General features: G+C 34.8%; 1 protein-coding gene across 10 annotated transcripts in view; it reads right to left on the reverse strand.

Annotated features, from left to right (window-relative positions):
* Nucleotides 1-16489, reverse strand: part of RBFOX1 (RNA binding fox-1 homolog 1) — a gene marked incomplete at both ends in the record, with an annotated part of 1321463 nt that overhangs the window by 3142 nt on the left and 1301832 nt on the right. Inside the window, one exon of one of the 10 annotated variants that reach the window (XM_082006867.1) lies at nucleotides 10510-10562. The exons of the other annotated variants lie outside the window; for them this stretch is intronic. Coding sequence (XP_081862993.1) covers nucleotides 10510-10562 — 53 coding nt within the window. The remainder of the gene's footprint in view (nucleotides 1-10509; nucleotides 10563-16489) is intronic. 10 annotated transcript variants of the gene reach the window in all.

Below are 16489 nucleotides of genomic sequence, written 5' to 3' on the forward strand. Positions count from 1 at the left end.
ACTTTCTATTAAGGGATAATATATTAATAAGAAGTTAATCTATTAAAGTTATGAAAGTACCAAAAGTTCATGAATATGGGCTCTACATCTTACCCCACAGCTATGTTTACTTTAGATTTGGGCAGAGAAGTCCTCACAGCTATAAAAGATACCCATGAATATCCAGGGGAAGCAGCGTGTTGGGCAATCACCTTCTATCTCACGGTCTTAAACTCAGTGAAATATGTGTAAAAGACTTGTACAGAACATACTAATTCCTCTTTTGCATCCATACATTGATGAGCGAGGGATTAAATTTATATATCCATTCCATTTAAATACTTGGTATCCATGAATACCTATCTTCGGAAATTATCCAAGACCGTTAACAACAAAGAAACCAGGCAGTTCCCACTAAAAAAAAAGGAAGGAAAAAATAGCTCAGATCAGCCTATGTTGGACAAATGATACTTGGTGATCCTTTTGAGTTGGAAAGGGGGCATAAGAGTTCTTCAACCAGATTTGACGCTGACCCCATATTCTGGAGCCTCTTTGGTTGGAAGAACTTCCATAAACCTCAGCCTCGGCAGGTCTCCTCATTAGGATGCAAACATTATAATATTTAGAGATATATAATATTTAAAATACTTAGCTTCGAAAATAGCCGTAAGAGAACCTCATATGTCTTGTTCATCTAACACTGAAATGAAGAAGACACCTTATTTTCCTCTGTATGCCCATTTTCAAAGTCTGAAAATTTATTTTAAACATCATGATAATTTTAATTCTCTCAAGCCAAATCTCAAACAAGTAACAAAACATCTAGAAAGGGAAAGTGATTAATTTAAAGCCACACTTGTTTCCAGTACTATAAATTTCATTCATACCCCTAATAACAGGGAGGAGGAATCGCATGTACAATTATTATACATGCTTTAATGTCATGACTATTATTTTTAAAGCAGTGGGAATCAGCATATTTTCAAACGTTTTTTGGTTGTGGTTTTTTTTTTTTTTTTTCTGATTAACTAGTACTACTGCAATACTGGGCAAGGACTGTAAATTCAGAACTGTAACAATTACATTCATTTTGGTCTAGCGTAAACCATTAACTACACTGGGACTTTGTGAGCTTTTGCCCCCCGGGTGCTCTGATCCATTTTCCACACTGCATCCCATTCCTGCAGGATCCTTGATTATGTCAAGAGTGTCCCACAAAACTCAAAGTCTAACGGGTGACCCATGGCAGGGGATTATGTGCCTCAAATGCAAGGGCCACTTGCAAGGAAGGAACAAGCCTGACCACTAGTGCTCAGGCTTTATTAAATTATTAGTATATTTAACCCAACTACTGCAGTAACTAGCAAGTTTATAGCACTGATGTAAAACAAAATATTACATCAATATTTTACAGAAATCTGGACAACTAAGAGGAAAATATGGATAAACAAACACATTAAGCAATTTCAAAAGAAAGAAAAAAAATTAGTTTCAACCCAGCGTTTACTTCTGAGTACATTTTTATTACTCTTTTGCCAAAGTAGCAATAACTTATTGTTAGTGCTTTACATTTTTTTCATCCTACTGTGTAAACCATATTTCTTCTTTAAAATGAAAGAGTTGTGAAGTAATCCTAATGTGAAAGCTGTGACCTGTTAATCCTTGCTCCTTAAAAAGAATGTTTTACATTTATATTGTGATAATGCTGAAGTTTGTACTGTGATATTAACATAAAAATGATATTTCAGAATTAGCAATGCTTATATTCTTGTTAAAATAAGAAACACTTGTTCCTTTTCTTCTACAGGATACTGAAATTCCACTTGAACAAATGTGTGCAATGTGAACGTAAAATAAAATAAAATAAAATAAAATGTAAAAGGCATTCTTCCAAATCTTCTGTAAAATAAAATAAAATATATAAAATTAATTGCCAAAGTCTCAGTCTTGCACCCTCCTAAATACACTTGACATATGTAAGCACAAATATGGAAGAATAAATTTCTAAAAGGGAGAGAATACATGCTCAGATATTATCTGGGGAAAAAAATGCATTGAAATTCCTCTGTGATGAATAGACTTTTTTTTTCTCCTCAGGGTGACCTCTACCTTCAGAATATGATGGTTTTATTATGATTAATAAATTTCATTTCCACAGAGGAAAGGAACAGTGTCAGCTTAAACTTAAAGCAAGTGGGTTTCTTTTTAAATGCTAATTTTTAAACACGCCCTTGCATGACACCAAATTTAGAAGCTCAGAAGGTTAGCAGAATAGATTCTGATTTCCATGCTGAAAAAAGTAAGAAGGATTTAAACTATATTGTCACACTGAAAATCAGTAAGCTAGTTCAGTCACATAGTCATTGGTTCATTTGTTCACTATTATGCTAGCATGCTTATTTCTCATTAAAATCAGTGTCATTTAAACGCTTTGTGATAATTTACACTGGAAATAATCATTCTAGGTAAACAATTTACTAAAATTCAGGACATGCAAATGACAAAGTATTGTGAATAAATTAATAAGGCGATTATCTGCATATTTTACAGAATGTTAAATTAATGTATCAAAATCAATATGTGATTTTGAACACATCTGATGAACAATTTTGATGCACCACTAATTAGAACGAGGTAAGTTCCGCTATTTTCCAGTATATCTGGAACAAGTATTCAGGACATAATGGGGGGAAAAAAATGTTTGCTAGCATTTTGTTACCATGCTGGCACTGGTTTTGAAGTAGCTGGACTAACACCTTACTTGGAAATAACTGAGAAAAAAAATCAGTGTAGCCATGCTAACATCTGCAAATGTAGCTGTAAACTATCCACCAAAAGCTCAGTATATTTCTTTACTCATGCTAAGTCTCAGTTTCTTCAGTTATTTTCAGTACAGGGTTTAAAACTGCTAAAATACTATGTAAAAGGACAATTTGTTGTCCACTGCACAAATAAAAAAAGGAGAATCAAAAATCGTAATTGGTTGTGAGATTTATTTTAGTAGGGCCTTTGAAATTGAATCTATCTTTTTAAATCATCAGTACTAGGTATTGCTGAAGTCTGTAAAACAGGGAAAGTATGTGCCTCTCTAATTGTATTTACCACCTTAGGTTTTTTAGTTCTTTGGTACTATGGCTGTATTTCCATACACATCTATGACAGACAGTGAGCTGTGATACTGGGGACGTTTGGAAGCTCCGTAATAATATACATATTACAGGGTTTAATAGGAACATTAATAAAGAAAAATTCACAGTATAGAATATGAACCAAGTTAACACGTTTTCCTCAAGAAATCTGAGAACTGTAGAAAGAGAATTTAAAATATTTTATTTTTTAGGAATTTGATGAACATATCTTTCTGATCATTATCACTTCCCCCCATTTTTTTGAAGTCTACATATCTATAGAAGAACTACAGAAAATGATGAATCTGTTTAAAGAACTACAGAAAGAGAAGTTAAAACCAGGCACTACCTCAGCTAAATCGAACTCTGATCTAATCCCCTATTATTTGCCACATTGCAAGCAAAGGGTACGTACCTCTGGAAAGCTCACACTTCTAACTTTTCCACAATATTGCCCATTCTTTACTAGCTCTGATTAAAATGGAACTATCAAGTAATAAAACTTCTGCTTCTTCTGACCTGTATCTGTTGAATCTTCAGTGAGAATAACCTTAATTTACTGAAATTCTTGTACTGACAGTTAATAAGGCAACTGAACAATACTTGGCTAAGTACGAGAAGGCAGAGTATAGCGCAGAGTGCTCTGGTACTCCGGCCCCGCGCGTTCACCCAGGAAACGGGCACTACTGCAGGACGCGTCTCTTGCTGCCGGAGCTGGCACAGACAGGGCAATCCACATCTCTCCTCCGTCACATCTTAATGCAGAATTGCAATACAATTTTAGACAAAGATGTGAAGATTTTAGTAAAGAATTGGCAGGAATACAAGGAAAGCGAGGGTTACCTGGCCTTATCCAGATAAATGATTCCAGTAACAAACATCTTGCTTTTTTTCTTGGTCACATAACCATGATGACACCAAGACAGATGACCTGAGCAGCAGAGCTCCTTCATATGCACACCAGATACACACTGCATGGCTGAGCAGTATTTTAACCTCAGTGGGTCTACACCGTGCAGCAGTGGTAGTCCTTTAACTTAAAATTCTTTACTATAAGTAGGATGGTATCTGCTTATGGTGCTCAAAGCATGTACAACCAATGAATTTATTTAATTGTGGATATTAATACCAAGCAACTTCAGGGATTTCAGTCACTTGAATGAGCAGTTTCTCTGTATCTCAGCAGGCAACGAGGAAAGATGTCTATCCTAAGTTTTTACTTAAGACCAAGGAAATGATCGAAATCTGCTGATAAAAAAAAAATTCTAGTAATTTTCCTTGATTGTCAAGGTTAAGAATGCTAAAATCCTTTATGCAAAGTTTTGAATGCACAATATCAAACACTAAGATCATTCTACAAGGAAGGACCATAAAATACTTTGTTGCATATTGTCTTCCTCTTCCATTACTGATAATGCTTTACAGATTTGTGATGTGGAGCAGAGAAAGAATTGGGAAGATATAGTAGAGACAGACAGCACAGTGAAATAGTGAAAGTTCAAGGCGCACTGCAGTGCTGAACTCCTGCATACCTTGAAAGCCATGAGGGATTTCCTATTAGTATCACGGTAACATTCCCAGGTTTTCACAGAGATGAAGAAACTTGACCACAGTCTACCATAGGGATAGGGTGATAATAAAGTATTTCCATGAAGAGATCTTCATAAATACATCATTGATGAAATATTAAAAGCAGTCTTTACTTTATCCTGCAGGTTGGAGCAAGAAGAAACTTGAGAAGCCTATTCAGAATTTTCTGTTACGGAGAGACGAATTTCAAATGCTTGACTGTTTACTTATTTATGTCACATCTGAATTTGTCCAGTTTATTTTCTTGCTAACTGATGAGCATGTTTTGCAGAAATTTTGGTCACTGGTGCTCACACCTGACTTCAATTTTTATTTCTATATGCCAACCTGTAGCTTCTTTTGAAGTTTTTTAGGTGTTTACAGCCATCCAAAGTTGAGCTGCCACCTTGTTAAACTTTAAAATAAGTATTATTCTATATTGGTTAATTTGAAGAAATACAGAAGTGCAACAAACAGCAGCATGGGTGACACTACCCCTGAGCTGATGCTGAACAACTACTACGGAACAATCCTAAGAACTGACCTCAGCTTAAAAGCTTTCTCTCAAGTTTCAGTCTTGCTGTCTGGATTTACACAAGTATGGGGACTTCACTTGATGCCTAGTTAAAAATCTAACATAATTTTACGCTACTAACACCACCTTTCTGTGTAATCTCTATCCAAGAAAGTTAGACTTCATATAAACTTCATAAAAAAAAGCCACTGGGGAAACTGGGGCTTGCCATCAGGTGACACCTAAAACCAGCTGTGTTACAACGAAACCCAAGCACTCCTTTGATCTGCAAAGCATTTTCCTTATTGCTATTACTGTTACATTTTGGGGCAATAAACCTTGAATAAATTCTTATCTGGTTCAATAATATATATACTGGGTACTTTCTTTATTAAATTTTAAAGCAGTCTTTTGTGCTTGTGTGTAAAGTTCTGTAGTATGCAATCATATTATTTTTGTTTAGTATTTTAAATGTAATATGATGATCTCACGGTATTAAAACCGAATCCTTGTTTATTTAATGTACTTGTATATAACCATACACATAGGCGCGCACACACACAAACACCTTTCATCCGTACTATTTTCAGTCTATCAGAGAAAAAATTTCTGATTGATTCATTAAAAACCGGTACAGAAGACGCACACATGCGTATACGCACTTGTTGAGGGCAAACACAGATTATTCACTATTTCTGTTATCAAAGGAGCTTCACCTTGCAAATCCTCCATTTACAAATCACAGAACCTCAGCTTTACTTAATCTTGTCATGTTGTCACATTTGACTAGCCATGCGAACTGACCTAGAACTGTAAGCACCGGGAAGGCAAGCTGTCAAAGAGATAACGACAAAGATGCCAAAAAGGGCTGCCAGTGTTTTCACTGGGTGAGAAAAAAGAATTAATCTAACTTCATAAAAGAAGAACAGAGGATAATCAAAGTGTTTTCTGATTTTTATCAACCGATCCAATAGCTGAACGTCTTTACCACACAACTACCAAGAGCAGTAAAAGCGGAATGCCGCACATGCAACTATTTACAGCAGTAGTAAACTCAAGTTTAAACTGCCAACATAAAGGACACTTGAATTTATGGAAGTTTAATAATTGCATTAGTACAACATTTCCTAGTCCTTCCAGAGCAAAATTTCAGTACCTGCTATTTTTCACAGGGAAAAGCAGTACAGCCTTAAATAATTACTAGCACAAAGACCTTACAAATGCTCCTTCATCTTCTTTTTTTAATTTTATCTGATTAGTGGAAGAGCATAGCATAATAATAAAAGCATCTGATAGAAAATGGTTATTTTCCCAGTCAAATTGCTTGATGAAATGAAGTCAAATCCATAGGCAGCAATACTAAAAGGGAAAAACCTCTCACAACTGAACATATTACACAGTAATTCAAAGAGGATGAAACTGCATTTTTGCAAAGCAGTTTGGATGATATGTACTTCTCAGAAATTCCTTTAAAAGACTATAATCTGATCAGTATCTCCTACCAGACATCTTAAGTCAACGTATGGCAAGCATGTGTTGCAAAATTTTGGCCAGCTACCAACTATTTATGTACCATAGTAGAGGTACACCACGACAGGCACCTTAACCATTCTAAGCACTTTTAGATAAGCATATCTCCATATTTGCTATTGTTTCATTAATTAAATTTGTGGTAGCGTTAGTGTTGACAGGTTAATGATGGTACAGGGGGAAATTGAAAGTACTTGAGCAATTGCATTGGTTAAAAATTGCCAATATTCTGTTCAAACTATTTCAACAGTGCAAACTCCGATGTTTGCTTCTTTAAGCTGCCTGCTTTTATGAAATGATTTTCCTAGAGTTATAAAATTAAACCTTTCAGAATGCTTAATCTGTTTTGGAGACTGCATCTTTCTCCAAATGGAGGTCAATAACTTAATCTAGGACTGTCAACTTCTAAAGCTTTATAATGCATTTCTTTTGCACACAAACACAAACAATCCCACCTCCTGGGGATGATTCTGCTCAAATATGTAAATAAATACAGTCACAATTGGACAGATGTTATATCCACTTCGACCATACTTCATTCCCAATTCGGGTTTATATATACACTTGCCTGTCTCTGTTATTTCAGAATCATAAACTGCATATACGCTGGGGAGAAAAATAATACCAGGCATGCAACCGCACTGGATTTTTTTGTTTGTAGTTGAAGTTGGATAATAGTTAAAAATTGGAGGAAGAAAGAAAGAGTGACATAGAATAATTATCCTGCCCCATATTTACCCCAAATCATAAAATGTAATATGAAGATACATCCTAGAATGCATTTGAAAAAGACACTACAAAATATATTTTCTTTACAAACTGTGAATTTTGATCTTACCAAACCTAAAAGAAGAAAAATATATTGAGCACTGATTTGAAAATTTCATTAAAAATGCTAAAGATGAACAATGTTCTGTAACCAACATGTAAATAAACCATGGGTTTATTCTGGGTCTCATTCTGATTTATTAGGAGCCTGATAGGGCAAGATGCCCATTGCCCTCATCAGCCAGGAACCTCAGGATTAATTTTCCCCTCATGTAACCATTGTCACAGATTTCCTAGAGGAGGGTCTTCAGATATCCTTGTTAAAACTCCATCATCAAACTGGTAGAAGGTTTCAGATAGTTTCCCTGCCTCTAGTCTAGTTCAGGTCTGTTTGCAGACTCCTTAATCATGCCTGCCAGAGAAGATCTATCCCAGGAGCACAGACCTTCTCTTCTGAAGAGTAATTATTTTTAGCCTCAGAATGCACTGGATGCAATCAACAGTGAAATATTTTTGAATTTCCCACGGAAGGATCCCTCTGTCAGAGACTTGAACAGGTTTTCTTTATATAATGTGCATGCAAGAACAGATACAGATACACATACATAAATAAAAATGTGTAAATGGAGACACTATCCATTCGTTAACACATTTATTTATTCAAGATTCCCAAATCAGAAAAGATGTCATGTGGCTGAGGGCTAAGTATCCTCTGGCAGGAATGATAAAGATTAGGAAGAGAAGAGCAAATATTACCAGCAGAATCACCCAAGTCCTCCCATTTCCAACTGAGGACAAAGTTCCAACCAACAGTTTACTTGGTATATTATTATTTGAAGTCTACAAACACACACATTCTTTACAAGAAAACAATACAAACATACATATACTCACATTTCAAACATTGAGCATATTATCAGTATCTTCACTTCATATAAATTTTACAAACACCGTTGAATTACTGTAATTGAGTTTAGGAGCACTAAAAAAATCACTATAAAATTGTACTGTAGGTGTTTTGCATGCATCTGAAAAAACACAGGAAATTTAGTTTTGGTTCTAGAACTTGACGTATCTTTATATATGCTCCATGTACTAAACCACAAATCATCAGGTGGTAAATTAGTTGACTTTCAACTTACAGATTTGAAAGACCAAATGCAACTTTGGCAACTTGTACCATAGGAACATGGTCCAGAGAATTTTTTTTTTTTATAAAGCCAAAAAGTCTTTTAAATTCTATGACTAAAATTTAGGTATACGAGAAACAGAAGATACAGGCTTTCATTAGCTTTCTCGTTCAGATCTTATTACAAAAAAGGCACCTACAGTCACCTGGGATGGATATATTTATCATATGGTCAAAAATATACCTAACAAAAATACCTTATTGCTGAATGAATTCAACAGAGGTAATCAACTGGTAAACTGAAAAGTTTTAATAAATATACACAGAGATCCATTTCCTTCTGTGTAAAGTTCACTGAATTTACTGATAAACAAAAGTGCTATATTTTTGACTGGAATTCCAAAGTAGTGATAGACAGAATATGTATAATAGAGTCTTGGAAATTTAAACTGTGCCTGATCTGAGGGGAAAAAACATGTCTTTATTAGAGAAATAACTATTGCTTAGAAAGGTTCACTCTGCAAAACAAGAAATTGTTTTCAGGACAAGATAAATATTAAAGACCGCATGTCCACCTCAAGAATTCCAAGTTAAAAAATTGCTAAAATTATCGTATTTATTCTTACTTAGCAAGGCTTAGATTTATAAATTAGTAGCCTCCCTACCAGAGCTCACTCTAATCCAGAGTTGAGCAGGAAGCACAAGTGAAATAATGAAAGCCAAAATCCAAGACTACTAAGATCAAGAAAGTGTCAAATGTTGACTTCTCAAAATGTATTCTCTTAATGATTTAGAACTTTGAAAAATCTATGTTAAAAGAGTTTTTGTAACAGGAGAACTTTTCAGATTACCACCAAAAACACTATGGCTAGCATACAGATTATTACAATTTTAGCATATTTTGGCTTTAGCTATTATCTTGTTTTTCATAAATAAATGTGTTTGTTTATTTCTATATAGGTCACTATGGCATAAACAGAAAACTCTTCATCTTTCATTTATTTCTGCTAATGCAAAACTCTATAAGCAAACACTTCTTAATACCAACATTTTATGTCACGCTATATATCCTTTCATCCTTCAATACAAGCAGCTTCTATGAACTCAGTAGATTTTCTGCATAACATTATTGGCAGAATATGTCCCGGCACTATTACTATTTATTTTGGCTTTTGGTTTCTTATGTAGTGACATAATACCATCCTTACCTGAATTAAGACTAAGATTGTTCAAACTCTATTGCTTAAAAGAGAGAAAATCCCTTGCCATATTCAATATATTTATAAATTACCATTACCTTCTAAAGACAGTGTTCATTCTTCTGTACCCACGGCTTACAATATGATAGTACGTTATTAGCAAAGCAGCTAAGACTTTTTACTTACTAGAGAGCGATCCTCTGAAGACACAGACCCTCTCTCCCACTATCTTATCCATAGGATAGACTTTGTGAGTGCTTTAGGGTCTGCAGTACCCTTGTGGGCAATATTTGCCCCCAAAGAGTTGAAAGGAAAATTGTTAAATCTATAGCACTTACAATGTCCTACATATATCTAAGCCTTTACTATTTTCATCCTTTCTGTTCGTTTTAGCTTTTTTTAAAGTCACAATCTTGACTGTACTGCACAGTAAGTTTTTACTAAAAGGTTTAACATATCCTTACTTTTCTAGGCCATATGATATTTCAACTGGAAATTAAACACCAAAGCCAGCAAAATAACCTAATATCTTTTATATGGCAGAACCTATAGGCTCAAGCTATAAATTAATTCAACTGTTCCAAAGATTTATACTATGGACTCTCCTATACTTTCTCTTACGATTAAATGCAGCATGTGAAAAAGGATATTGAGACCTGGATGGATGCATCAAGAAGTATCAATGATTGTTACCTGCAGAGGTGTTACAAGAAATTTCATCTGCTGCAACGAAGACGAATTGATTTCTGCAAGAGAAGATAAAATTCACAATACTGCTTGCTGACTGGGAAATGTGCTAGCTGCCAATTGACTTGATGTTTACAGATGGGGTAGGGTAAGGGTGCTTAATTTTAATGAATGTAGCAAGAAAAAGTGTTGACGTATTTCAGTACTATAGAGTTTATAAGGATCATGAGGTAGACATGCTGGGATCTTTTAAATGAAATAATGGTGACATTTGGATATGGACCATGTACAAACTCTTGCATTGGAAGCTTCATGTTTAGTGTTACAGATATGTCAATATATTCATGAAGTCTGATAAAAATAAAACAATATTTATATTGATATAGATATTAAAGGGCACTACTGCAAAATATGTAAAAAGCGTTTTTGAAAAAAGTAATTGCAATTTACTTCGTGCATCTGAAACGAGGATATTGAAAGTAAAATATTTTGCTTTTTATATGTCTAACATGACTGCAATCAGAAAATGAATTTTCTGCTATTTATTAAAAAAATGACATAGTATATTCTCATATACTGTCATCCAAATACATATAAAAGTATTTTGCAGAATCTTAGGAGAATAAACTCAGAGATATGAGTAATTTAATAGAAACCTTCTCTTGCAAAATTCTTTTTTTTAAACCAGGTAACGTAAAAAGAGAAATGCTAAATACACTAATATTTCAAAATGCAGAAAACTTCATTGTGGCACAAATCCTGATTTGTCCTTTCCAAAGTCAGAGCAAACAGGATTTGGGTTAGTGGAAACCAAATCAAATTATTCCTTTATATGCATATACATAGCTTCCTTGAATTATCTGTGTGTTGTGTGGGATTAATAAAGTACCAGGGTTAAGTTTTAACACTTGGGTGCTGTTTTACTCCAAACTGCATGTAGCCCCTCCAGCCTGCACTGCTAGCATGATGAAAAACTGAGGTTTTATGTTTTGCACAGCTTTAATGCAAGAGTCTACCAAACAGCAGTTAGTTCTAGCTTCTACTGAACACTACCTGGAAAACTTAGTTCTGCAAGATGATGAAAACTCCGTCAAGCATTAAGTACTCTGAAGATCCTATTGAAAACTATTCCATTCAGGAGCAAACATCACTTAGGGGTAACAGAACGTTGAAGAGTTAAGCCCTAAAAGAATAAAATCTATTTCTACTACTTCACCTCCAATGTATTAAAAAGATTTGAAATTCTCATTTAGAAATCTGTGAACCTTGTTATTTAGAAGTTCACATTTTGAGAAAACAAAACAAAACAAAACAAAACAAGGAATCTGTAATCCATACTATAGGGACAGGATTGATTAAGATCAAAAGCAGTATCTGATCATTGCCCTACCTGAGAGTCACTAACACCTGCCTTTTAGTATGAATTAACTTAGTGATCAAACTGTATATTCTTTATGTAACTCTCTCATTTTCAATTGGATTAGAGATTGTCAGTTCTGCTCTTTACTCGGTCATCTGCAGCAATTTCACAAGCTAATGAGACCCACCTTGCATGTAATGCTAAAGAGATGAATTTTTAAAAAATGAAGGGCGGTAAATTTAGCCTTACAAATAGAGAGCTACTGTAACTTGTCACTGTATTTACTGCTACCAACTCTTTTATTATCACCTCTGGGGGTAATTACATAGAAAGAAACAGGTAGATGTTTCCCTAAAAGGGATTCAGCCAGTAGCAATGCAGACTTACCAGCTACTGTTTTACAAAAAATACTTTTGATTAATTTCTGTGAAGTTATTAAACTGCCCTCTCATCTAAATGAAAAGATCACTTTTCCTTAAAAACTGCCTCTAAAGTGGCTAGCTGAGAAACTCCTTTTCTTTATCTCTATTCAGAACATTTTTGTTGTTAGGGAACATTGAGCCACAGATACTCTATCTTCAAATGCCCAAGACCAGAATTATTTGTAAGAATAATATGCTGGTTTAGTTACTTACAAGAGCACCTCAGAATACTCATTGCTATTTGTCTTTTGGAATCGCCGATATTACTGAAACTGTTCTGAAATCTTACTTTTTATTACCAACTCTTTAGTAATTTCTGGTAGAAAACTCATTTTAAAAAATTTAACCCAAACTGATACCCATTTAAAAAACATCTACCATCAACTTTTCTTGTTATACTTCTTCAATTTACTTTGGGAAGATACTATTTTCCCTGTATTTTGCTTTTGTAAAATTCATTTCACAACTCTATAAATCGATTTTAAAGGTAAGGAGAAAGTTACATATTGGTCTGCATAGCAAATGTGAGAATGAAAAATAAGATTAGATTCTGGAGTTCAATAAACCAGTTCAATGTTTTAAAACTAATTAGGTGTTATTGGTAACAACTACAAGAAATGGTAACATTTACAAGAAATGGCTTTCATGTTTTTATAGTGGCATTTTTTTATTTAGTTAAATTCTGTTCTATTGTTTACATAGACCTAGAGGGAGAACTGATAATGAGAGGTGTCACTATACACATATATCACACCTGATGTCCAAAGCAAGTATTATTCCTTCACGTGGATAACCCCATCGTTTGCAAAAGGAGTCCTTCTGAGTTAAGCTGACACTGTGGTGCATCATATTCTATCTGTCTTAAAGGACAGGAAAAGCAGACCTGGAAAAGGGCAGCTAACCCAGCTCCGTCCTTTGCAAATGTAGGGTTGTTCCCTTTAAAGACCAATTTTATGCACTAACTGTATTGAGCGCACAAGGCTTAAAAACTCAGAAGTAAGGTATGGTGAAAATTCATGATGCATTTTAGGTTGTTTTAATGTTCCTCATCACTTCTACACTTTTTATTGACTCAAAAAGGTACAAGAAATGTAAGTGGACCTAACTTTATTATACAATAAGCCCTGCTCAATTAGTAAGATAGAGAATTCCTTCCATCGACTTAATTTTTATATTAACAGTGAAAGTACAGAACTGCTCATTGTTTTATACTTCAGATGTAGAAGAACAGACATTTAAAATCCAGAGAAATTTTTTTTCTCTAAATAAAATTTTAAAAGTTGTTACTGATAGTAAGGGAAATAAACAGAAAAACAAATGGAAAGAGTAACATGACAAATACATTGATCGGAAAGTACAGTTGGATATATTGAGCTTGCCAGACATTCAAACCCTGTGCTAAGTGCAATCCTTTGAAGTGCTGGAGTGGCACCACTTGGTAACCTGAGCTCTGCAATGGAAACCCAGACAGTGTGGGTCATGAAAATGTACTTCTGGGACTCAAAATGGCTGTGTTCCACCTTAGCGTCTGTTTCCCAAGGGCAAGCACTTCTGCATGCTATTACTTCTCTCAATCCTATATATTATTTTCTTATTTCTTTTAGGAATTTGAAAACTATCACACTTTTTTACCAGTATGGCAATAAAGGTATTTTTAAAGTTGGGAAAAAATGTTTAAACATTTGACATATTTCCTGAATTCAGACAGAAACAGGGGGAGAGGACAGCAAAAGTCATAGTAAGAGATTTGATGCTCTTTCTTACTTTGGGGTAGTTACTGAGCCTGTATTACCCCAATTTTCAAAAAAGTTCAAATATGTTCTAATTTCCTCTGCACCGTTCCCCTTTGGCAGACTCCTAACAAACATACTCCTCGAAGGCCCCAGATCTGACAAAAGCCTCCCCTATCAGTTTTAGCACCTGCTATTTCTAGGTCTTCTGCATATCCAATAGATTGGCTGCTTGCTTCCCCTCTCCTTGATGTTGTTCATTTGGTGAAAACAGGCCATACTATAGCATAAAACTGGATTTATTAAAAAAAAAAATTAATCAGTAGACTCCAAGTCTTATCATTGCTAAGGCTGTTTAAGATACAGAACTACTTCTGTGAAGAAACCCCACATATGAATACCTTCCCTCTTTGTTTCTTGCTAAACTGTGTCCTAGAAAGATTCAATCTGTAGTACAATGGAGAACAGCTTTAGGAGAGGAGTCTTTGACCACCCTCTGTCAGCATTTCCATCTCAGCATCTTTTTCACAGGGCAATTTGAAAAAACAAGAGGCATGATATTCTACGTGTATCTTTCTGTACCGCACTTTTTATTATAGAATATCATCTATTACAAGATCCTTGATTAGCAACATTAGGGCTTATGCCCTCAGGAATGACTTTCAGTCATCATTAATCTCATAATTTGTAGTTGGACAGGAACAGGGTTTGCACTATAAAACCAAATATTTTTTGAAAATTTTTGTGGTGGCATGAGGTAGGCAGGAAAGGTCCAGCTGCCAGAATGAAAATCATACTCTGCAGCACCAAACTTCAAAGAGCGTAACAAAATACTTTCAAGTTCAACTTTATCACCTGACTAGAAGTACCCTGTTCTAAATTAAAGCAGGCCACTGAATTGAAACTTAGATAATAAAGTATTAAACCAAAATATTTAAGCAAGTGAAGAACACAAATTTATGCGAAGCTTGATTAAGGTTTTTCATTATATACACCATTCAGTGAAAAATATTACTAATTACAAATACTTCAGTAAATGGTATGTACTTGTAGAAATTAGGCCTTCTGGACTGTCCAACTTTTTTTTTTTTTTTAATAGCACAGCCTAATTCCTTCAGCATGTTTATACTACCACAAATTAAGAGGCCTAAGACATTTCAAAAATATATTTTGTCAGTACTTTCCCCTACCAAAATGTTGCATCTACCCATTTTTCAAGAAGAGCTGTCTTTTACAGTCTTGCTTCTCACAGGTCACCTTAACTGTACGGAAAAAACTTCCATACATTCATTCTAAACCATACTGACCTAATACAGAATCTACATGCATACCAACACTGAATTTAAGCTTAGGTAAGGCTTTATATATGAAATTTAGAAGAACCATATCAACAATTTGTAATTACTATGTAGTATTTTCAGCTTTTTTTTCTACAGAAATCTTTTCTGTAAGCATATTTAAATAGTCTTGACTCTCTTTTTTAATTGCTTTTAATCTACATGTTCTGAGAGTTAGTTTAAAGTTTGAGATACCTGATATTCCAGTGAGGTTGATTAGCTTTTAGTGTATATATATTTTACATGCTCCATCAGGAAAAATTAAGTTACAGTATTAACAGCATTTCTGTTTAATGAACATTTATGACTTTCCTTCAAACTTTTCCAGAATTCCCTTAATGTTTCCTATCATAATGTTTCCATCTCATAAACACTAACACCAATGATCTCAGCTACTGGAATGTCAGAGAGATACCGCTCTCACAGGAATTCTAGTTTATACCATCTTTGATACAATACTGAACTTTAGGCACCTTCACATATGGAAAGTTGGGAGTTTCTCCTCACTGAGAAAAGGGAGTGAATGTTTTTATAAATACTGAAACTCTGATAATTCAGTTACACATGATGTGTACAACTTTTACCTCATTTCCTACATCTAAATAGACTTTCTTTTAAAGGTCAGTGGCAACTTCAAGTAGAGTGGAGGTCAGAAAGAGCAGAAACATGTAACAGAGACTTAGTGTACGGTACAAACCTAACTGTGGATCCTGCCTGACCCGTACGTGATTTGGATACTTCACTATTAGTTGGAAAATTCACAAGCTGGAAGTGGAAGATCGGAAAAGATTCAGAGAACAGGTCGCAGATGCTCTTTTTTATCACTTCAGGGATCTAACCATCATGAAGCACAATCCCAACCTAATTTCAGGATAGACTGTTATTCTGAGTTCTGCCCCTAAAACTTTCTATATAGTCGCCCCATCCTGGGAAAGGACATGCTCGTCTCTCTTTGTCTGCACTACTACGTATTCCTAAAATTGCATCAACCTACTACCACATTTTCTCTCCTACACTCGTTTGCCCCGCTGTTCTTCAGATGTACAGAAGTACTCACAGCTGTGTCTGGGAAGTTGATATACTTATGTCACTGTGGGTATAAGAACCTGTGTTTGTAGGGCACAAATTACTAAGTGC

The sequence above is a fragment of the Phaethon aethereus genome, assembly GCF_964289735.1.
Source record: "Phaethon aethereus genome assembly, chromosome: 15".
Taxonomy (NCBI): domain Eukaryota; kingdom Metazoa; phylum Chordata; class Aves; order Phaethontiformes; family Phaethontidae; genus Phaethon; species Phaethon aethereus.